Source organism: Oncorhynchus clarkii, chromosome 23 (genome assembly GCF_045791955.1).
Source record: "Oncorhynchus clarkii lewisi isolate Uvic-CL-2024 chromosome 23, UVic_Ocla_1.0, whole genome shotgun sequence".
In the NCBI taxonomy this organism is placed as follows: Eukaryota; Metazoa; Chordata; class Actinopteri; order Salmoniformes; family Salmonidae; genus Oncorhynchus; species Oncorhynchus clarkii.
The window spans coordinates 6,351,846-6,376,688 of NC_092169.1; the positions used below are offsets into that span (position 1 = coordinate 6,351,846).

At 44.8% G+C, this 24,843-nt stretch overlaps 1 protein-coding gene across 4 annotated transcripts in view; it reads right to left on the reverse strand.

Annotated features, from left to right (window-relative positions):
• Window positions 1-24,843, reverse strand: part of LOC139381954 (echinoderm microtubule-associated protein-like 4) — an 85,123-nt gene that overhangs the window by 21,475 nt on the left and 38,805 nt on the right. For 2 of the 4 annotated variants that reach the window (XM_071125841.1, XM_071125840.1), the window contains exons 2-14: window positions 19,257-19,439; window positions 13,859-14,000; window positions 13,014-13,235; window positions 10,391-10,531; window positions 10,027-10,052; window positions 7,992-8,027; window positions 5,020-5,143; window positions 4,639-4,788; window positions 3,905-3,974; window positions 2,878-2,988; window positions 1,969-2,064; window positions 1,724-1,858; window positions 911-1,046 (exon numbers count right to left, since the gene is read on the reverse strand). In XM_071125841.1, coding sequence (XP_070981942.1) covers window positions 911-1,046; window positions 1,724-1,858; window positions 1,969-2,064; window positions 2,878-2,988; window positions 3,905-3,974; window positions 4,639-4,788; window positions 5,020-5,143; window positions 7,992-8,027; window positions 10,027-10,052; window positions 10,391-10,531; window positions 13,014-13,235; window positions 13,859-14,000; window positions 19,257-19,439 — 1,572 coding nt within the window. The remainder of the gene's footprint in view (window positions 1-910; window positions 1,047-1,723; window positions 1,859-1,968; window positions 2,065-2,877; window positions 2,989-3,904; window positions 3,975-4,638; window positions 4,789-5,019; window positions 5,144-7,991; window positions 8,028-10,026; window positions 10,053-10,390; window positions 10,532-13,013; window positions 13,236-13,858; window positions 14,001-19,256; window positions 19,440-24,843) is intronic. The other 2 variants (XM_071125842.1, XM_071125843.1) reach the window with 2 other exon arrangements.

Below are 24,843 nucleotides of genomic sequence, written 5' to 3' on the forward strand. Positions count from 1 at the left end.
GATGTGGACCCACACGCGCACACACACACTGCACATGCATCACAGGAGCCCGCTGAGGGGAGAACGGCTCATAATAATGGCCGGAACAGAGCAAACGGAACGGGATAAAAAAAACAGTACAAGTTAATGTGTTTAATCCATTTGATACCGTTCCACTGATCCCGCTCCAGCCCGTACCACGAGCCCCGTCCTCCCCAATTAAAAAGGTGAAACCAAGTTCCTGTGAGACACATGCATTCCCACCGTCTAACCACCAGGGACACTCAGGTAAACAAAAAGAGATGAACAGTTTTTATCCATGGCGCCTGGCCCTAGCCATGCTCATCCAGTTCCCCTGTACGCCACAACCAAAACTATTACTGCTCAAACCTTCCCCAACACCCTCCGTCCCCCGGGCACTCTGGCCTGCCAACACGCACACCCACTCTCCTTCCCCCGCCACACTTTTATTTTCCCTTCCGTGTCTCTCCTTCAAAGGCTGTTTTCTTTTCGCCAGTCTCAAACCACCCTCTTCCAGTCGCTCTCCTCTGTGGCTGAGACTCACTGGGAAGGTTTCACCACTTGTGTTACTCATGTGGGCATGTACGATAAATGGTCAGACGGTTTTTCCCAAAGTGACTAAAGTTTAAAACAAATATTCAGTAGGCTTTACATGGCTTGCGAGGGAACCAAACCCGCAATCCTGGTGTTAGAAAGCACCGTGCTCCAATCAACCGTGCCATCGGTATTGTAGCAATATACGGCCGGGTGTAGGGACTGCCTGCGAGGTTTAAAGTACAGTGGAAGGTATATGAGGTATTGTGGGATAGTGTACCTTTGGATCCCTTTCCCTGGGGACGGCTCCACTAGGTCGAGGGAGTCCGTTTGTGATGTTCAAGGTACAGTGTAAGCTAGAAGGTGTACGGTGTACCTTTGGGGCCTTTCCCTGGGGCCGGCTCCACTGTGCTCCGGCTCCATATCAACATGACGCCTCCAGAGTCTCCAGTCAGGATGTCCCCGTTGTTGAGGAAGGCCAGACACTGAACAAACTTGGGCTTCTCGTATTTCTGAAACGGGACAGGGGGAGACGGGAGAATTAAATGTCTGTGTAATAATTGTCGTCTGTGTTTAGGGCAGAGAAAGAGACTGTATTCATGTATGGGTAAAGGTATACATTACATTCTAGCGTCACATTGTTATTTAAGTTTTTCACTTTTGGTGACACGTAGGGGTGTGGAGAGTACTCGGACAAAACAAGTTCCACCCTTTTCTCCCAGCACGCATCTCTCTGTCGCAGTGTGAAAGGCTGTGCGGTCTTAAATAAGTAAATTGGCCAGTTCGGCTGTCTGTAAAGAAATGGGCAGGGTGTAGGTTGAATCTGCTGCCACGATTGGATTATAACAAGCCCGGCTTCCCATCCCTCCCACACGGCTCCGTTTTCACTCGGCCCATCTCCCCTTCTCTCCACAAACATATTGTGTGAATCAGAATTCGTAATTAGCTAGTCATTGTTGTTCTAGCCATCAATCTAGTTTGTCTGTCTACGGGGCGTTGTAGTAGCCTACGTTGTCCGTCAATATTGCATTGCTGACATCGTCTTTGTCGTTATGTTGTGAGCTAAGCACATATGTTTGCTTGCTATTATTTGTTTTATTTTTTACAGAGCGACAGATCAGCTTGGCTCAAGTGGATATTTTTAAGTAATTTAAGTTTAAGAACTGGACAAGTGGAAAAATGTCCTCACCCCGAAGATGCCCTGCTTGCGTGCCAGCGAGGTGCCAGCCCAGGTCCAAAAGAAGATGTGTGACTTGCCACAGGTTACTATGGTGTTGGCATCAGTAGGGTGGAACTCCACCGCAAGGACCACCTCATTTGTAGACTAGAGGAGGTGAAACAGTCAAAAACGAAATCTATTTCAGAACCAAATCAAATGCTTTACGTATTTTAGGCAGAATTGCACCGCATAAAAACACCCCAGGTTTCCCGGACCTTGATTTCAGCAATTTTGGATTTCTTCTGCCAGTCCCAGACAGTCAACATGTGGTCGTTACAATCATCAATCACCGCCAGGTGTGTACCGGAGTCCTGTAGGAGAAAGGCAGGGTATGTCACGTCAGCAAAGCTTGTATGAAACACAGATCCTATTGTCTGCAATGCAGTTAACATGGCATAACATAATAATATAATTCCAGTTTAGGCCTACATATTCACAGATACAGTATGTATGTAAGTGAGAGGGCATGGAAATCTAAAGATGAATCCACATGTTGCAAAATGGCCATAAAGCAGGCAGGACTAAACAATACTCTTCTAAGTGGTTAGCCATGGAGTAGACTTGGCATAATGGTATCGACAACAGCATAAGATCACCTTCATTCAAGCTTTACCATTATTTGATAGGGAAAATCCACTGCTTAGTTAGACCTTTGATCACATAAGGGGATAATGAATCACTTAGAATGCGTAACTGTGTTTGTTTGTATGGGAAATGGGTCACGGTGTGTTTGTCGGTTTGCGTCTGAAGGGAGCCAGACATTAAAAGCTGTGTTCCGGAATGTGCTAACTGAGGACAAAGAGAGAATAGGAACATTAAACTACTACTGATTAGAGAACCTATTGATGTATTCAAGACCGCAATAACACCAGTCTGGCCAACTAGCCTGATTATGAAAAGGCTCAGTCCAGAAACACACAGCACCTAGAACCCCAGAACTGAGTAGAACCTCTAATCTAGATCCACTGGCTGTGATGTGAGTGTGTGATCTATCAGATGCGTTGTGATATGGACCCTTCCCAGACAGAATGGGGTTTCATTTAATGTACTACACCAGTTCCCACAAATCGCATAATGACTAACACTTCCTGGATTATACCATTAGAGGTGCTACGGGTACCCACCGCCTTGGAGAAGGCCAGGGAGCCCACCCCTCTCTCAAACGTGCCCAGGCCGATGACCTGCAGGGTGGACAGGCTCACCGAGTCCCACACCCTCACGTGGGGCTGCAGCGGCTAAAGAGGGAGAAGAGGAGATACACATATATATATAACAAGCCATCACTGCAGCCAAACTCAGACACTATGCTGCATTTGCAGTATACTCTTTTCACAGCATCCTTTCCTTGTTTCCTTTCCTTCACAAATCACTGGTAGGTGAGGAGGAGAAGAGAACACAAACATATTTTTTGTAGATAAAAGGACTGGACAGATTCCCACCCAAATTGCTTTTCATCTATCATATCCTCTAAGATCAGTGGTCATGATGGAATGGGGGAAGGAGGTGAGGAAAGGAAGCCATTTTTTAGAAAAAACTTGAGAAAGACTAACAAGTAGTCAGTGAGTGAGTGGTGCGGGATCCAGGCTGGCTGACAGGCAGGATACTCTTCTACAGAGTCCTTCCAGGAAGGTTAGAGGCAGTTTGGCATGTTTAGACCCAGAGAGCTTAAATATAATTAGTTGCATGAGCGCACTGATTGTTGGTGTGGTTGAGTAAATATGGAGCACCTGTGTCTGGGTCTGCGCCTGTCAAAGACGTGAGTGAGCCTGATTGTGCAAAACACGAGCAGAAATACTATAACCGTACACAAGAAGAGACCTCGTGCAAACAAGGATTATGCTGTTCAACACAACCACAGGTGTCTCGCCGTATTCGGCGGGCTGGAATAAGACTACTAAACTCACTTGGAAAAACCCATGGCGTTACATAGGTGACATTTGAGCCCTGTGACTTGCCCATTGTGTGTGTGTGTGTGTGTGTGTGTATGAATGATAGGAAAGAAAACAGCATATGTGCTCCTAAATCCAGAGGAACAAACATGAAATGTACATGAACAAAGAAATATCACACATGCGAACATACCATTAAAGGATTTAGCTAGCAGGAAGTCAGGGGGTTAGTAATGGGTGAGGTGGTGGGAGTGTGACTCACCCGGCCGTCCTTGTCCACTCCCGCAATCTGTCCCGTGGCAATGCGGATCTTATCGGGGTGAACAGCAAGGCTAGTGAGTTAAACGGAGAGCGAGACAGAGAGAGAGAGTGAGAGAGCAAGAGAAAATCATAGACGGATAGAAATGAGACACAAAAACATGAATAGATTGTCAAACCAATAACATTTCTTTTTTTATGTCGTAAACTACCTCCCTATTGAAAAACCCTAGAGTCAAAAACAATCCGTCGTAATGAGAGGAGTATGTCAGATGTAAAATTAAGTTGAGAGGGAGCTGCTAGACTGAGCTGACCCGTTTGCCTGTCTGGCACACAGCCTGATGGGAGGAAGTGAGGCTTTTCGTTTCAAACAAAGGCAGTTTTGAATCAGGGTTCTGCCAGCACAAGGACTAATTTGTCTCTTCCACCCAGACAGAAGACGTGTATATCTCATTTGCATAGTCTTTATCTTAAGAGGCCTCTGAGAGGATGGAACCTGGAGACAGTTAAGCTGAACCATCGTGTCTGTGACAACTATTTGCTTAATCTACATTAAAAAGGTTTTGTAATGAAGTGTTTGTACATTATTCAGACCCTGAGGGACACATTGTTGTATCATCTGAATCTAGTGTATCTACTGTATGCAGAATACACAGCCCGTGATGGTGTGTATAAGCTACTGTAGGAATTCATTACCTGACACTACACAACGAAGGCTGACCAATACTACCAGCTCACCATTTGACACAGTCAGTGTGGCCAAGGTAGTGGCGCTGTGTTCTCTCCTCGTAGTTGAAGAGCACGACCACGGAGGCTATGAAGTATACACTCTCCCCTGTAGGGAGCAGGTACACGTTGGCTCTGCAGTCTCTCCCCCTGTAGCCATACCTGACATAATGACTCAAGGAACCACAACAGTATTCTCCTTTCCATCATCTGCCACGTGAAAACAACTGGACAGGTCGAAAGTGAAGACCTATAAGGCCTCCACCTTTTTGCTTTGGACATCTGTCTCCGAGCCCAGAGACCCACAGACAGACAAGAGGGAGAGACCGAAGGCCAGGGACACACGGAGTAACAGAGTGTTTGGGACCAGGCACCGCCAAGAAGAAAGGATACACCCACTCAAGTTTGAGTTTCTCCGGAGGCAGCTCTGTGCGCACGTCTTCATAGTTCTCCACGTCCGCGGGGATGTACATAGTGATGGGGCGACCTCGCATGAACATCTTGATGTAATCTCCCTCTGCGAACGAGACGGACAAAACATTTTTTTTTATAGCAAGCTATATCACGATCGCCATTTTGACTCGCTACATAGAGAGGGATTCTGGTAACACTAAACCCGTGCTTTTGCAAACACATTCAACATACAGTATTAGCACAGGTATAAGTATAAGCAAGTATAAGTACTTTCAAATACTATTTGAAAGTATTCAGGCAGGCTAGAGCAAACACTCAAAGAAGCAGGACTGAGTAGTGGTGGTTCATGTTTCCCCTTAACAGAAAACCCTGTTACGGTAAAGCATTAAAAATGACTGTGGGTCAGACAAATACCTCTTGTTTAATAATGGTTCATATAGAGTCATGAGTCAGAGAGCGTAAGTGAGAGTGCATGACATGACTTTAGTCCACGAACCCAAAGATATCTGCAGCGTGACTGCTCAACACCCTCCGCACTGTCACACACAACCACTTAGTGTGACAACACTTATTTTTTTGAACATAAAAACCTACAAAAGCCTTGAAAACCCTAAAGAGTTCAGTTAGTGTGGTGCACGTGCTTTCCACTCATCCAGGGATGAGATACTGCATAGACCGAGCTAGATATACAGATAGAGGGCGAGTCAGACAGAGAGAAGCGTTGGATGCCGTGCAGTGGAGCAAAGCAGCGAGTCAGCAACCCCAAACTCAGCTGAAATAAGAAAACGTGACGGGGGGGGGAGAGAAAAAAAGAAAAGATGGGGAAAAGAGAGCAAAAGGAGGGGGGTGGGGGGGTGGATTAGTGGTAGACAGGGATCAGTGGAAATGTGTGTGTTTCTACTCTCCTAGTGAGAGAGGACGAAAGGGAGATGGTTGGACGGGGGCCAAACTTCACCATTGCTCACAAAATAGAGCGAGGGCTTTCTTCCAGTTTCCCCAGATTGAGGAGGAGCATACAGTAGACTCAAACTGAAGGGCCAGAATTCATCCCAGGACCTACCTAGTTATTACTAGTCAGAATGTACTGGTATCACTAAAGGCCAACACACTGCCTTGGACACTGTAATACGTTTAGCCATTGTCTGCAGTATTCTTCTTAACTAATCCATTCCCCCTACTGCACAGTGCATTCGGAAAGTATTCAGACCCCTTCACTTTTTCCACATTACGTTACAGCTTTATTACTCTAAAATTAATTACATTGTTTTTCCCCCCTCAATCTACACACAAATCCCCATAACCCCATAATGACGAAGCAAAAACAGGTATTCAGACACTTTACTTTGGTGGAGCACCTTTGGCAGCGATTACAGTCTTGAGTCTACTTGGGAATGACGCTACAAGCTTGGCACACCTGTATTTGGGGAGATTCTCCCATTCTTCACTGCAAATCCTCTCAAGCTCTGTTAGGTTGGATGGGGAGCGTCACTGAGCAGCTATTTTCATGTGTCTCCAGAGGTGTTAGATCGGTTTCAAGTCCGGGCTCTGGCTGGGCCACTCAAGGACATTCAAAGACTTGTCCCGAAGCCACTCCTGCGTTGCCTCTACCGTCGCCCCCAGTCTGAGGTCCTGAGTGCTTTGGAGCAGGTTTTCATCAATGATCTCTCTGTACTTCGCTCCGTTCATCTTTGCCACTGAAAAACATCCCCAGAGAATGATGCTGCCACCACCATGCAGGTTTCCTCCAGACGTGACACTTTGCATTCAGGCCAAAGAGTTCAATCTTGGTTTCATCAGATCAGAGAATCTGGTTTATCATGGTCTAAGAGTCCTTTAGGTGCCTTTTGGCAAACTGCAAGCAGACTGTCATGTGCATTTTACTGAGGAGTGGCTTCAGTCTGACCACTCTACTATAAAAGCCCTGATTTGTGGAGTGCTGCAAAGATGGTTGTCCTTCTGGAAGGTTCTCCCATCCCCGCAGAGGAGCTCTGTCAGAGTGACCATCGGGTTCTTGGTCACCTGCCTGACCAAGGCCTTTCTCTCCCGATTGCTCAGTTTGGCCGGGCAGCCAGCTCTAGGAAGAGTCTTGGGGGTTCTAAACTTCTTCCATTTAAGAATGATGGAGGCCACTGTGTTCTTGGGGACCTTCAATACTGCAGAAATATTTTGGTACCCTTCCCCAGATCTGTGCCCTGACACAGTCCTGTCTCGGAGCTCCACAGCCAATTAATTCGACCTCATGGCTTGGTTTTTGATCTGACATGCACTGTCAACTGTGGAACCTTACATAGACAGGTGTGTGCCTTTCCAAATCATGTCCAATGAACTGAATTTACCACAAGTGGACTACAATCAAGTTGCAGAAACATCAAGGATGATAAATGGAAACAGGTTGCACCGGCTTTGTCATTATGGGGTATTGTGTGTAGATTGATGAGGAAAATGTTTATTTAATACATTTTCAGAATAAGGCTGTAACGTTACACAACGGGAAAAAAGTCAAGTGGCCTGAATACTCTCCAGATGTACTGTGTCTGTGGTCAATAATGCCAGGAAATGGCTGAATTCGTTGAACTAGCTGAATTCCAGTCCAAAGTGTGTCTGTGGAGGTAAACGAGCGCCCCAGCCAGCAGACTCAGGACCAACCACCTTCCTCACATGACCAGAAGCAACCTTTCTGAGCAAGAGTGGGATACTTTTAACCAGACGACACTCTGCTAAGTGCCATACTGGCACAGCTATGCCTTTTATGTCGGGCATCGCTTGATGACAATAAATGGAGGAGGGTGAGGAGGTAGAGGGAGGGGGGGGATTGAGAGCGAGAGAGATTCTGTCTGTGTTTGACATGATAAAGAGAATGTCAGAGTTAGATAGACAAGCCAAAAAGCAGAGAGGGTGGGGCAAGCGCTCGCCCCAAGGCTGGCAGCTCTCCTCGCTATCTGACAACTTACCTGCTTGGCTGTTTTTCTCACGGGTTGACATTTTGGCTGGTCATGAGACAGAAACAATGTCACTCACACACAACGATAGTACACAGGGGAGAAGAGCTAGAATGATCTGAAGACAGCAACGATGACTAGTTGGGTCTACACAATAGGATGAAGGACTATGTGGAAGGAAAGGGGACATGTTTGGAAGGAACAACAAGACGCTAAGGCTTTGAAATACAGCTCTTCTCTTACCTAAAAAAGATACTCTCAAACCTACACAGTACAGCACAGCGTTTTCATAAGCCCAACGAGAGCACACTTTAGGGCTATATTGCATCCTATTGTACAGCTGAATTAATAAACGATCTGGTTGTCAACAGATGTGCCAATTGTGTCGGTATACCGCAGTACACACAGTGGGGAGAGCAAGTATTTTATACACTGCCGATTTTGCAGGTTTTCCTACTTACAAAACATGTAGAGGTCTAATTTTTATCATAGGTACACTTCAACTGTGAGAGACGGAATCTAAAACAAAAATCCAGAAAATCACATTGTATGATTTTTCAGTAATTAATTTGCATTTTATTGCATTACATAAGTATTTGATCACCTACCAACCATTAAGAATTCCAGCTCTCACAGACCTGCTAGTTTTTTTAAGAACCCCTCCCCTCACTCATTACCTGTATTAACAGCACCTGTTTGAACTCGTTACCTGTATAAAAAGACACCTGTCCACACACTCAATCAAACAGACTCCAACCTCTCCACAATGGCCAAGACCAGAGAGGGTGTAATGACATCAGGGATAACATTGTAGACCTGCACAAGGCTGGGATGGGCTACAGGACAATAGGCAAGCAGCTTGGTGAGAAGGCAACAACTGTTGGCGCAATTATTAGAAAATGGAAGAAGTTCAAGATGACGGTCAATCACCCTCGGTCTGGGACTCCGTGCAAGATCTCACCTCGTGGGGTGATGAGGAAGGTGAGGGATCAGCCCAGAACTACACGGCAGGACCTGGTCAATGACCTGAAGAGAGCTGGGACCACAGTCTCAAAGAAAACCATTAGTAACACACTACGCCGTCATGGATTAAAATCCTGCAGCGCACGCAAGGTCCCCCTGCTCATGCCAGCGCATGTCCAGGCCCATCTGAAGTTTGCCAATGACCATCTGGATGATCCAGAGGAGGAATGGGAGAAGGTCATGTGGTCTGATGAGACAAAAATAGAGCTTTTTGGTCTAAACTTCACTCGCCTTGTTTGGAGGAAGAAGAAGGATGAGTACAACCCCAAGAACACCATCCCAACCATGAAGCATGGAGGTGGAAACATCATTCTTTGGGGATGCTTTTCTGCAAAGGGGAAAGGACGACTGCACCGTATTGAGGGGAGGATGGATGAAGCCATGTATCAGGAGATCTTGGCCAACAACCTCCTTCCCTCAGTAAGAGCATTGAAGATGGGTCGTGGCTGGGTCTTCCAGCATGACAACGACCTGAAACACACAGCCAGGGCAACTAAGGATTGGCTCCGTAAGAAGCATCTCAAGGTCCTGGATTGGCCTAGCCAGTCTCCAGACCTAAACCCAATTGAAAATCTTTGGAGGGAGCTGAAAGTCCGTATTGCCCAGCGACAGCCCCGAAACCTGAAGGATCTGGAGAAGGTCTGTATGGAGGAATGGAGGAGAGGGTCAAAATCCCTGCTGCAGTGTGTGCAAACCTGGTCAAGAACTACAGGAAACGTATGATCTCTGTAATTGCAAACAAAGGTTTCTGTACCAAATATTAAGTTATGTTTTTCTGATGTATCAAATACTTATATCATGCAATAAAATGCAAATTAATTATTTAAAAATCATACAATGTGATTTTCTGGATCTCCCACAGTTGAAGTGTACCTATGGTATACATTACAGACCTCTACATGCTTTGTAAGTAGGAAAACTTGCAATATCGGCAGTGTATCAAATACTTGTTCTCCCCACTGTAGCTCTAGCGGTTCCATTACGCGGCGGTGGAAGACGAACTTAGAAGAGAGAGTATATTCACCTTGGCTGATCACTGGGTCTTTATGCCTGGACGAGAATGGAGAAATAACAATAAAGGTCAGACTGTGATTTGAGAGTACAAAACAAGTAAAGGTTATCTGACAGCTGGGCCAATTTAACAGCGTTCTCTATTAGGGACTTTGGATGAACACAATATAGGGAATTAAGGGGCGATTCTTGGATGATATTACACTATCTGAAAAGAAACTCTCTAGCTAATGAATACCCCATAAACGAAATGCAGGCTCACCTCTTAGTACAAAACATAGACCGGAATTCAATTATTGTGCATCACCGTACTTGCATTACACTTTCACACCTATGTTTACAACAGATTTGTGAAGCGCGTCCCATCAGCCACTCACTTGTCTGCATTCTTCACCACCTTGGCCAGCAGTTTGGAGGTGGAAGCAGCCTTCACCAGCTTGTTCCTGCTCTCCTCGCCACTCTCCCAGGTACTACTCTGTGAACGCTCCATTCCCGTGCCCCGCTTCGCACTGTGACCCCTACACACACAGAGGGTACAGGGTGCACACCAAAAAATAAACAGTTTGTTTTATATCACAGAGACGGATAGAGAGGGGAAGAGAGAAAGACAGTTGGCTAGACAGAAAGAAAGCTGGAGTATGGATGAGTGCCATGGTGAGTTTCTTGAATTTGTTCAATTAGTAGAACTGTAAAAAGTGCATTAAAGTGTGCAACTGTGAACTACATATTTTTGTTTGTTGCAGTTTTATGCCATATACATTAAAAGTACAGCCCAGAGCCTGAACCTGACCAGGGCACCAAGTGACCTGACAAGGAAAAGAAAAACACTGTACCTTTAATGCACTTAATTAAAATGGAATTATTTCACTCATGGTACGCATCTTTTTAGGGTTAATCTGGACCTGAAACAGACGTGCGCAAATGCAGAGATACAGATGCCTCAGGAGGTACCCAGGTGAGTAGCAGGCAACCCTCAGGGGTAGAATCGATACCTGCTGATGTAGCCGGGCACACAGGGGAAAGCCCACCCCAGTCACAGGTTAGTACACACAGGCTGGCAGAACAAGTCAAACCCCTCCCCAGGCTTCGGCAGACAGAGGAGGTCAGTGAGTTTGGCTGTAAGAATAACACTGCAAGTCAAGTGAAGAATGGAAGGTTTAGAGAATGGCTAGAGAAGAGAGAGAACAGCAAGAGAGCGAGAGAGCGAGAGAGAGGGGGGATTGTGAGAGAAAGAGCATGAGCGTGAAGAACATGGTGTTTTGTTCTACCTCCAGGGGGCCATAGTGACACTGAGGGGGCAGATAGGACTGGGGCTGAATGTTGGGGGAGCGGTGGTGGTTCAACAACGTTACACTGCTTCATTTACAGAGTCTGTACTCTCTCCTTATCTACTGTACGGTGAGGGAGAGACAGGGACAGGAAGCTAAAGACACCCAGACATCCTCTGCTTATTCTAACTGCCTGCATGGAATTTGGCGGGAAAATAACAACCTAGCCCGAACAGAATTTCTCCATAACCCTACTACACGCACGCACGCACACACGCACGCAGTACTGGTACAGTATCATTGCTCTACAGAGTGTAGAAAACATTAAGAACACCTGCCCTTTCCATGACACAGACGAATCCAGGTGAAAGCTACGATCCCTTATTGATGTCACTTGCTAAATGAACTTCAAAATCAGTGTAGATGAAGGGCAGGGGACAGGTTAAAGAAAGATATTTAAGCCTTAAGACAATTGAGACATGGGTTGTGTACATTTGTACGTCTTACCCACAAACGGGGTATGGTACTAGGAGCCAGGGACACCAGTTTGAGTGTGTGAAGATCTGCAATGCTGCTGGGTTTTTCACACAACAGTTTCCCGCGTGTATCAAGAATGGTCCACCACCCAAAGGACATCCAGCCAACTTGACGCAACTCTGGGAAGCATTGGAGTCAACATGGGCCAGAATTCCTGTGGAACGCTTTCGAAACCTTGTAGAGTCCATGACCTGACGAATGTAGGCTGTTCTGAGGCCAAAACGGGGTGCAAATCAATATTAGGAAGGTGTTCTTAATGTTTTGTACACTCTGTGTCTGTTGGTTAAAAGCCCTGAATGGTCCACTCACATCTTCAAAAATACGAACAGAAGCCCACTTGATACTTTCAATCCAACCAGAGGATTGAATAGCATGGGAAAGGACCATTTAAGAGGTAAATATCACCCTATAATACTCATCCCCAGAAAGAGCCCCGACTGTACACTGCGCTGCTTAGAAGCCTGGCCCATTTCAGATTTTTTGACACACACACACACACACTTGCCAGCGGATGAGTTTTCCGGGCTAACGTTCTTGGCACAGCAGCGGCCCTGACTAATATCCTGTCACTTGCCCAGTCTAATGGGCAACGATGGGTTCACGGGTACTCTTTGTGAAACTTAATTGGTTCTCAATGTTTCTGAGAATAATTTATATTGATCTGTGTTATGGGTAATGAGTGCGAAGGCAGTGCTTCGATTAGTGAGAGCAGTCGGTCTGGAGCGTGTGTGTTGGCGTGTGTGTGAGAGTCTAGGGCTGGTGTGTGTGTGTGTGTGTGTGTGTGTGTGTATGCATCCGAGTGGGTGTCCTGAATGGTACGAAGCACAGCTAGTACATGACAGATAGGGCCTCTCCTATTCCTAATGGAGAGAGGGCTCAAACTGTTACAGATGAGTGCAGAAGGGTCAAATGCTAACCATTCCTACTAGTCTAAAAGAGAAGTGATGCAGTTTGAGAAGCTAAGGTCTGCAGTGGCGGAGTCTCTACAGGGAACGATAGCTGAAAGTACAGGTGAGAGACAGAGAAGAGAGAGAATAGGTTAATAACCAAAATGGGTACAAAAATGAAAGCGATCTAAAGAAGCAGCCAACCAGTCAAAGGGTAAAGTCATGAGCATTCAGAGTGTCGGAGGGCATTGCGTTGGTAAGGTGGGGGGGGGGGGCAATCGATGATCAAAGTGGGCAATCTTAGGAACCTTTTGGCTGGGGAGGTGCCCTTGCTCTCCGGGGCCTGCCTTTGGGACTGAGGGGGGTGGGGTGAGGGGGGGTGGCTGGAGACGGAGGGGGACGGAGAGGGCTGTACGGGGCTGGCAGGGGAGGGTTTATCGTTAGCCTGGTTGGGCTGGGAGGGCCACTCCTCCTTCTCCTTGATGCCCTCCATCTGAGGCTTGTCCTTTTTCCTCTCCGCTGTCTGACCGCTGTGGAGACAACCAGGGGGTCAACCAGAGGATAACCAAACAGCGGAACACAACCAGTGGCGACATGGGGACACAAACAGGTGGGATATATATAGGAGGACAAATAGTGACAAATAACGAAACACAGGGGTATACCAGGACACCGTTGACGGTAAAATGATCCTAGATCTGGGAAACTTCTACCCTCAGCCTTCACTACTGAGAGACCTGCAAAGCCTCAACTTCCTGCATAGGCAGTGAATAGCTGAGGTCAGTATATTTGATTAATATCTAGTTACTCATCGAGGACGTGCTCAGCAATGCTTAGCCATAGGCTTAGCTACATGCGGTGACAGGTACTCCATCACTACGTCATTGTCCTGAAAGAACCAGAGAAGTGTATAGGCTTTATTCTGCTGAATAACTGCAAGCTGCAAGGGAGAAAGTTAAACACGTGATCAACATTCAGTTTCTTTTCTGGGAGGAATTAATGTGGCGTTTCAAAGCAAAAAAAATATCAATACAGACTCTGCAACAATGGCTGCCCATCTGATACAAGCAGGTCTAGAGTTGTGCAATGACTGTTTTTGAATGGTGTGTGCGTGTGTGTGTGTAGCGTATGTAACTTTACGAGTGTGTAGTACCTCTTGGCAGCTGAGGAGAAGGTATCCTTCCTGGTGACGGAAACTGTGGAGCTGTCTCGGTCTCTGTGGCTGGGCTTGCGGCTGCTGGAGCTGCCGTTGGCGATGCAGGACATAGAGTAGGCCTCGCGCAAGGGAGTCTGGCCTACAATGGGCAGGAGAGAGCACAGTCAGAGGGGACAGTAAAACCGACACAGTATATAAAAGTAACTGCCAAAACACTTGAGCAAATGAAGGATACAAATTATATTGAAGGCAGGTGCTTCCAACACAGGTGCGGTTCCTGAGATGATTAACCTTGCATCATGCTTAAGGTCATGTATAAAAATGCCCAGTTGCCCATTATTTTGGTTAGCGAGGCTAGAAGATCTCAGTGACTTTGAAAGAGGGTCTCAAAGGAGCATAGGGGGTTTAAATGGTGTGCGTGTCTCTCTCTCTCCGTCACCAGATCTCAACCCAATTGAAGACTTATGGGAGATACTGGATAGGCGCCCGAGACAGTGTTTTCCACCACCATCAACAAAACACCAAATGATGGAATTTCTTGTGGAAGAACAGTGTCACATCCCTCCAATAGAGTTCCAGACACTTGTAGAGTCTATGCCAAGGAGCATCGAAGTGGTTCAGGCGGCTCGTTGGCCCAACGTCCTGTTATTAAGACACTTTATGTTGGCGTTTCCTTTATTTTGGCTGTTACCTGTACATCAGGATACAATGGGAGGAGTTTATGTATAAGACAGAGAGAAAGAGAGCGAGACAGCGAGAGAGAAAGAGCACATGAGAGAGAGAAGGAGACACTGTCTACTAGGGCTGACCCCAATTAGTCGACTGGTCGATAGGCTGTTGGTCGAGCAGTAGCAAATACATTATTATTATTTTTTTTTAACGGCACACAAGGCGCCTGTCTGATTCACACCCATGTCAGTGAACTAATCCATTGCAGAGGCTGAGACTAATCCATTGCGGGGCCGCGTGCATGGCACAGTCCAAGAAGGGGAGTGTGGCTAAAATGCACATCTCTCTCCAGAACGTTCTCTCTCTCTCCCCCGCCAATTTGTGCACATTCATTGTTTCATAACTTAATTGTGTGAATTGTTTGCCTTGATTGTTAGTGTATATCAAGTCCCCCTTGCATGCATCACCAGTAGTAGCCACATGTTTGCCACAATGTTTGTTTGGTTGTGGTCACTTCTGTTCATCCATTCACTATTTTATTATTTCAGTCTTTTTACCGTTCTCATTGGCAGAGTGGACATCGTTGTTTGCAGAGTGCACAACCTACGCTAAGTTTGGATTTATTTCGTTCCATTTACGAGTTTTGTCAATGTAGTCAGTCTTCTGTTTGGGGCACTACTGTCAATGTTGAGTAAGGACATGCACCTGATTATGCATAGAATTCGGACTATAGGCTATCTGGCCTGCGTGCAAATGTAGGCATATAGCCTAAATGTGCCCATTTGGGGATCTGATGGTATTTCTGATAGGCTTAACGCACCACCACTAATGACCTGTGGAGCTTTTCAAAGTAATATTTTCTTCACCTCAAACAGTAAGCAAACAAAGTCTGTTTTTACAGCTGTTGAGAATGACAATAGTTCCTCAATTGTATTTGAAAACTATTTCTAGCCCTCTCAGCGTGAAAGGGAAAAACGGCCATGTTCCGATCCAGTGGAAACGTCATAAAATGAGTCTACCTGATGAGCTCATCCCTTTTGCGCTATATTTTATACAACGTTGCACGTTTGCTAGTGTGCGCTTCCTCTGGACCCAAGTTGATACAATGTTTCAAGTTCGCTGTAGACAGGCCATGCGTAGCCAATGCGATTAATAGGATATGTTCTACCTGCAGACTGCAATGTTTTTATTTGTTGTAGGCTATTCTTACTTAGTCGGCAATAGAAGTTACTTCTTTAGGTTTGTATCATTTTCATTTAGATTTGGATTAACAACATGACAATGACTTTGAGATACAAAGACGTTATTATAAATTAAATGAAACTGTTAGATGAAAATGTGCATATGAAGACCATAACAGGCACGCAGATTGGTAGAAATTGTAAGATAAAAATCGGGGTTCCGCACGAGAAAGGTTGCCGACTCCTCGGGTAACCTATTACCGGAAGCTTCAGGAGAGAAACTGTCTACAGCAGTATATGGGGATTAAAAGGGAGGGGGAGTGGTTGAACAACAGAGTATGAGATTATGACTGCTCAACAGACATGGTTGAAGAGTCTAATCCATGGGAGAACAAAGGAGAGATTAGGGAAAGCAGATGTAAAAAGCATAACAAACATCCTTCCTCCCAATGAAGCTTCTATGCCACTTCTGTAAAAGGCACAGACACAACGGTAGCAGCGTTTGCCAGCCGAGAACACTTAGCACCTCTGAACAGAGTGGCGGACGTCATTTGCAAGCCAATTCTACATGTAGAAACGACCAAAAAATGTCAGCAGTCAGACGCCAACGACGGGTGGTCCCCAAAACATACCGCACCGAAGGAACGGGCAGACACACAGCTGACCGTCACTCGTTGAGACGCGTTTCCTCTCTACGATGTGTGGGGGGCAGGGTTATGTTTGGGGGCACGTGGCGCCCCAGTGAAAGCCTGATTCCGTGCCAGTGGCACAAGGCCCAGTTTCACGGTCCATTACCCCCCAAGCACAAACAGACACCGCATGGTGGAAGAGGTGGCCTCCCTACCCCATCCACCAGCCCCCACCACCTCCCTCCTCTCACCAGTCTTCTCCCCTCCCCCTCAACATCAAGACAAAAGACAGCCTGAGTGTGTTTGAGGAAAGACTGGAAATGCTGGTACACAAGGCCAGAGGAAGAGTCAACGAGTATAATGAGTGGTCAACCAAAATCAATCCCATTCTAGAGACTTCAGAAAGTATTCACGCCCCTTTCTGAAACCATGTTTTCACTTTGTTATTATGGGGTATTTTGTGAATAATCTATTTAATCCATTTTAAATTCAGGCTGCAACACGACAAAAACGTGGAATAAGGCAAGGGGTATGAATACATTCTGAAGGCACTGCATATCATAATGACTGATGCCTTGGGAGAGGGAGGGTCTTCATCCATCAACCTGGCTTCCTGATCTCAAAAACCTGTTTCTCTCTCCCATCGAAGCCATGTGATTGACAGGTTTGTGTGTCTGTGTGTGCGCGCATGTGTGTGCACACATGCCTAGATGCATGCATAGGTCTGTAGAACTGGAGGATAGCCCCAAGCCAGAGTGTGTGTGTGTCTGCAGTGTTCATAGTGTCACAATTCGTATGCCTTCATATGCCTTGGCTTCATCATTCATGATAATACATTATTTGGAAAAGAGAAAGATTTGGGGGGAAAAGGGTGGAAAGAACGAGGGCTGGAAAGATAAAGATAGGGGGCTGGAAAGATAAAGATAGGGGGCTGGAAAATGAGAAAAGTTTACAAAAATGAGAATGAGAGAAAGGGATACAGTGCTGGCCAATAATGCAAGTGATAGAGGGGAAAGAAAGACTGAACGAGAGAGGAAGATATTTCTGGGTCTTGAATAAGTTAACAAGAGCAGGAAGGGGCTGTGTGCCTTCGTGCTCTGTGTGTGTGTGTGTGTGTGTGTGTGTGTGTGTGTGTGTGTGTGTGTGTGTGTGTGTGTGTGTGTGTGTGTGTGTGTGTGTGTGTGTGTGTGTGTATATATATATATATATATATATATATATATATATATATATGTGGGGTAGTGGAGGTTTGCATACTCTGAAGAGTTGGCTTTGAAGTCAGAGCATGGGTGTCTGCAGAGAAACTAAACTGAACCATGTGATTTCCTTTGCTTCCTGTCTGCTTCAGTCCCAGATTACTGCCCACGCACCGAAAGAGCAGCACAACAGAGTTAAAGCACAAAAAGCTCTTCCACTGTACGTGCCAAACTGCCAATGCCATAACACATCAACTCCATAACCCCTAAATAACATCAGTCAATGTCAATGTGCCAGGAGTGCTGACTAACTCACTAGAGTAGTACACGCAAGCACACACAGCAATAATGAGATTTAGAAAAAGGTGACCGGAAGAATGGAGAGCTGACCGGAACGAGGGATCAGAGGGGGCTGGAGGGAGGAGTGACAGATGATGGACAGAGGGGATAGGGGTGTAGAGGGACGTGGACTGAAAGAGCTAAGCAAGGGTGACACTGGGCGAGTGCAGTCACACAATACAGTAACTCCTATCCTGCCGTTTATGTGCAGTAAGGGTCCTGTTCCAATACTTTTCAAGTGCAGCCTTATTTCCTTGGAGGAACTGTAATCTGACATGACTGGAAAAGTGAAAGCATTGAGATGGAATCTTTGCTCTCACTCTATACATGTTGGATCAGTGGTTACCTCAGGAAAGGAAGGAAGGACGCATTTAAAAAAATAAAAAAGTATTCTAACGGGGCCAGGATCTTTCTTTATCTAGGACCCATGCATGGTTTCCCAGCCAAGACACTACCCAGAGAGACACATCCACATGATCATATACAGTAATTGGTTCCATTGGAGAAAGTCAAAATATCAGGAAAAGGCTGCAGAGTCGCCATACACACAGATAATGTTCCACTTTCCACAATTAGGCCCCCCTGATCACACACACACACACACACACACAAGATAGAGGGTCTTATTGTGTGCAGATAGACAGGACTGAAGTTAGTTAGCCAGGCTATAGGTGAGTGAGTGGTGGTTATTACTGAAGCCCGATTACAGAACCCAGATACTCCCCAATGACCATGGGCACGACACACATTCTCTGTCTGTGTCGCTCTCTCTGTGTCTCAGCGTCTCTCTCTCTCAATGCAATATCCTTCTCTCCCTTTGTCTCTAAAATGGAGTTCAATCACCTTCTTTCTCGCTCTCTTTCCCTCAGAGCTGGGAATTCCCTTCCCCTCCTCTCTGTCCTACTGCTGGCTGGGTATATCAGCCTCCACTTTATCACTGAACTTAGAGAGAGGAATGGCTATGGCATAATAAAAGCCAGGGGTCAAGGTTGGAGGGGCTCCATCCTGAACTTCCTTAATGTAAACAAGTGGAGGAATACAGGATAACACTCTCTTCCACAACTACGACCTGGTGAAGAAATGCAAGGGAGAGGAGAGGGGCTGAACGAGCCATTGGAAAAGTGGAGATGAATGGAATGTCCATTGCTGGAAGGAAGTTATGGTAAATGGAACAGAAGCTAGTGCAGATGGATTTGACAGTGCATGACCAGCTTATGGTGGGGAGAAGGTGCTTATAAAACTGTCCTTTACAGGTATTGAGAAACTACCCATGGAGATTTCTGAGGGTTTACAAAAACAGGTAATCATCATTTCATATAATCATGAGAGTGCCTCAGATGGTGACAGTGACGACAGAGACAGTTCAGGGGTGACTGACTACCTTTGGTGCTAGTCTGTTTCTTGGCGGTGGTGGCCGCGTCCTCGGAGAGCGCCAGGCGTCGCAGCACGTCGGCCAGCGCCGCCTTCATCACGGTGATCTCATCCTCTTGCTGCTGGACACGCAGCTCCAAAGACGACAGACGGTCCTGCACGTCAGACGCACTCGCCGCTGAGATACTGTCATCTACAGAGAGGAGACGGGGTTAGAGACGGTAGACAACACACGTTTAGACATCCACCCACCAAAAGAGACCCACACACACAGTTTGGCCTTACCCAGGCCTCCTTTAACGTGTACAATCACATAATTGAGATCATTGTTGAATGGCTCCTGCAGCATACCATCGCAAATATGTGATTGGAACGGTAGCAACAGAACGTGTGATGCAACAAACAGATTGCGCTGACAAAAAAATGAAGTTAGCGACCCAACAGCTAGACTTCAAATGTACCACTTCTCTGGTGAGGGCAAGGGAGAAATGTAATGTTGTTTAGAAAAGAGATGCGTGTCAGCTAAGCTAACAGCAGCTACATTTTTTAAATGTTTGTTTGTGTTTGCCAAGCAAAAACTCCCTCTTCACAGAATTTAATTCACTATAAAACAAAAATAAACAGTCAAACAGTCAAAGTCAAATATGGCTGCGCACATTGCCAGAAAAATATGAACTTAGTTTGGCTACTTTTCAGCAATCTTCAATGTACGTGTTACAGTGTATACAAGAACAGGAGCACATGGCTTGACAAGTCATTTACAGTTTTTGACAAATCACAAAGCAAATGAAATGTTATCACCTTACAGATCATCACCCCAAATACAAGCCTACTGCCTACTCTAGCCATAGTGTGAAAGCTAAACAGGGTTGCCAGATTCGGGTGACCCCATTTTAGAGGGGATTGTGGGAGGGGTTAATTTAATTTGTGGGGGATTTCAAGTCTATGGGGGGGGGGGGGGTAGAAAAGGGGGAAGGTATCATTGGGGTATATGATACAGGAAATATTACTATGATGAGGGATTTCTCAATACATGGGGAGCAAACTCATAAGTTAATAAGCTAAATAAAAACAAAACCCCTGGAAAGGGGGTCTGAGCTGGCAACCCTGAGTAACGATAGTTCAATCTAAGTCAGTCGAGTGGACTGACTTAGATCCCTTCACCTCGTTTTGTTATAACATCTTTGGTCTGACAGACGTTTACGTGACAACCAGAATGCATTGTATGTCAACAAACATGGAGCCACCCATATCTGGCATTTAACTTAGCATTAGCTCATCATAATCAGTACAACCATCCAAAAAGTATTTTACACACATCTTACGTGTCCATTACAATATATGCAAGTATCAGAATGATTTATTTGTCACCAGTACTTGAAAACATGAGAATAAAACATTAACCTCTTTATCCTACCCCCTCCTTTTTCGAACATTCTGTTAAAAATCGCGCAACATTTCAGCGTCCTGCTACTCATGCCAGGAATATAGTATATGCATATGATTAGTATGTGTGGATAGAAAACACTCTGAAGTTTCTAAAACTGGTTAAATCACGGCTGTGACTATAACAAAGCGTGTGTTTCATCGAAAAGCGCAAGAAAAACTGGTCACTGAAATCTGAAAAAAGTATCCATGCGCCCCTTTCATGGATTATTTAAAGGAAACCAAATTTAATATGGAGACGGATGCAATTCCCAAAAACGTAATTTTCATTGACAAAAATCCTTTGAGACATTACCAATAGATCCGTGATTCCATCCAGCCTACCTCAATCGATTTTGGAAGATTGAAAAATGGACACTGTTTTCTTGTGTAGCTGCTATTGAATACAGATCGCCCAGTGATCAATTTGATCGCTTATTATTAACGTTTACAAATACCTAAAGTTGGGTTATAAAAGTAGGTTGAAGTGTTTTGTCAAAGAATATAGGCAACTTATATAATTTTTAAACATGACGTTGCGTGTTGGAAGAGAGCTTTTTTCCTGATGCAGACAGGCTATACAAATGGATATTTTGGGCATTCATGGACGGATTTAATCGGGAAAAAGACCAATTTGTGATGTTTATGGGACATATAGGAGTGCCAACAAAGAATATCATCAAAGGTAATGAATGTTTTATATTTTATTTCTCCGTTTTTGTGTAGTGCCGGCTACGCTAATTCTTTTGTTTACGTCGCCTTCAGGCATTTTGGGGTGTGGCATGCTATCAGATAATAGCTTCTCATGCTTTCGCCGAAAAGCATTTTAAAAATCTGACTTGTTGGCTAGATTCACAACGAGTGTAGCTTTAATTCAATACCCTGCATGTGTATTTTAATGAACGTTTGAGTTTTAACGAGTACATTTAGCATTTAGCGTAGCGCATTTGCATTTCCAGGTGCCTACTTGAGACGTCTGCGTCTCATGCTCCATACTATAAAGATAACGTAACAAGGCACTTACTTTGATAGTAATAATAACTTTGGACATAACTTTGGACATGTACTTTGGACATGGTGTACGTTTCTAAGGAAAACAACAATGAAGGCAATGTGTGTGCCAGCCGGAAAATGCGCCAGGGGGAAAAGGTTTGTATGTTATTTTCTGACTGGAGATGCGCAAATGTTCGCATACTTGATCTGGGGAAACACTGGGGAAGTGCTTAGGCTCTAGTTGAAAAGAGAAGTTTGTCCTTCTCAGTAAAGCATGTATTGTCCACAACTGTGAAACGGGCTACTTCTATGTGAATTTATGAGGAAGCGCAACACATCTCAATTCAAACTGTTGTTAGAAAATAAAACTCGCAAAAAAAATATAATAATTCTCAAGCTGAAACAGTCTATAGATAATTAGCAGGCAGCGTGGCTTGGTTTGAGGGCAGCGTGGGTTAACTGTCCTGCTGCATAACAATTTTTAACAACATTTTGAAACCGTGAGTGCATAATTATTATATATATTATCATCAATCACTCTGGGGCGACCAAGATATTTGGAACTCATGCATGAAAAGACTCCATAATGTTTAATCTGTAGGTGCTACAATGCAAACAATTGTGTCATATGAAGTTAACGCTTGCTCTGTAAGGAGTAGTTTATGAATATTGAAAATATAAAAACATTTGATTTGCAAAATTGTTCAATATATTATTGAACATAAAAATACTCTACGGGCATATCATAGTTCCAGAGTTGGATTTCTGCTTATCTGTAAAGGCGTACTTGTCGCATCTGGTGACTTCCCTAAGGCCCCACTGAAAAAATATGGGAAGTGAAAAAGAGTGGAAAACACAGGCATGAGGGCTTGAAAGCTACTGAGGATGATAACTGACTCTATAGCCACTCCTATCCATCATATCTTTAATCTGAGCCGAAATAAAAGTGTTTGTGCAGGGAAGCCAGGCATTCCGCTACCCAAGAGTGGTAAAGTGGCCTTTAGTGGATCTAACAGCAGCCGTATCAGCTTGCTGCCAGCTCTTAGCAAACAGCTGTAAAAAATGGTGTTTGACTAAATACAATCCTATTTCTTTGTAAACAAATTAACAACAGACTTCCAACATGTACTGTACTGACACAAATGACTAAGAAATTTATAATACGATGATTGTGGGAGCAGTACTGTTAGATTTCAGTGCAGCCTTTGATATTATTGACCATAACCTGTTGTTGAGAAAACTTGTGTTTTATGGCTTTTCAACCACTGCCATATCATGGAATCAGAGCCCTCTCTAAAATAACTCAGAGGGTTTTCTTTAATGGAAGCTTCTCTAATGTCAAACATGTAAAGTGTAGTGTACCGCAGGGCAGCACTCTAGGCCCGCTTCGCTTTTCTATTTTTACAAAGGACCTGCTAAGGGCATGTGTGTCCATGTATGCTGATGATTCAACCCTTTACACGTCAGCAACCACAGCTAATGAAGTCACTGAAACCCTTAAGAGTTGCAGTCAGTTTTGGAATGGGTGGCCAGTAGTAAACTGGTCCTGAATATCTCTAAAACTAAGCGCATTGTGTTTGGTACAAATCTTTCCCTAAGTTCTAGACCTCAGCTGAATCAGGTTATGAATGGTGTGGCTGTTGAGCAATTTGAGGAGACTAAATTACTTGGTGTAACTTTAGATTGTAAACTGTCATGGTCAAAACAAAGATCCAATGGTTGTAAAGATGGGGAGAAGTTTCTCTGTAGTAAAGAGATGCTCTACTTTTTTGACACCACAATCTAAAAAAACAATTCCTGCAGGCTCTAGTTTTATCTTATCTTGATTATTGTCCAGTCATATGGTCAAGTGCTGCAAAGAAAGAAATACCTAGTTAAGCTGCAGCTGGCCCAGAACAGACCAGCACGTCTTGCTCTTCATTGTAATCTGAGGGCTAATATTAGCTTAAGTGCTAGATCAAGCTTGTTAACAGCAGTAGAGACAATTCCTTCCTGAATTAAGATCCCTGCGGTCTATTATTTCTTTTGTGCACGCTGCAAACTGTGTTTTGAGATACTTGCATAACTGTATGAGCTGGGTTTTCTGTCTTCGTAGCATTTGTTAGCATTCTGACGGTTTATGTTTGAACAACAACAACAACAAAAGGTATCCCTTGTGTGCACTGCCGGTAATACCGTATATCACAGGATGGCACAGGCATGGTATGAAGGTATTCCATGCCTCTACAATATAAATACAGGGAAAGTTCAGCTGCTCAGTATTTGTGAGAAGTGGGTTTCAGGCTCAGGGCTGCTGCCAAGCCGAGCTGCGGTTTAGGTCCTGATTGCTGGACGGAATTGGGGTAATTTGCAGTGAAGACAGTGAGAGGGCCTCATCTCTAAGGCTAGCCTGTTAAAGGGGTGCTGATGAACCCTCCTCTCTATTCAGAAGGAATTTGAACTCCCTCACCGACACAAAAAAAAAAAAACACTGTGCAGACACAGTCACAATTTAAAAGTGCTAAAGAGAAAACATCTAGTCATAAAAGTCTAGAGCAAAGTATTAACAAGTTAAACAATGAGAAGACTTAACCCCGAACTCAAAAAGTGGATTCAACGATGGTAAACAATAAAAGCTCATCCAAAGGCCAAACCATTTTTACAATGTTTGTGATGCTAACAGATCAAGCTAACCTTTAATATAAGCGCAAAGAGCAGTTTCTGGCCAATAAAGGTAATTTTAAAAAAGGGTTTAAGAATGTGCACAGAATGCTAGTAATATGGCACACACACATACACGCCTGCACACACACGCACGTACGTACACACGAATGCGCGCAGACCGAGTGAGCAGAGGTAGTGGGCAGTTACCGTGCCCTAGATGGCTGGGCAGCAGCAGACCACAGTGGCAGGGAGAGAGCGAGAAAGAGAGTGATCGAGTGAGTAAGAGTGTATTTATACTGTACATTTGCTCATTTAGCTATTTTCTATATTGTATTTAATGTATGTAAACTGTGTCAATGTACTTGGCAAATAAACGTGATTCTGAAAAAAGAGTGAGTTATAGAACCCATTGCCCTTTATGGTTGTGAGGTCTGGGGTTCGCTCACCAACCAAGAAATCACAAAATGGGACAAACATCAAATAGAGACTCTGCATGCAGAATTCCGCTAAAATATGCTTTGCATACAACATAAAAC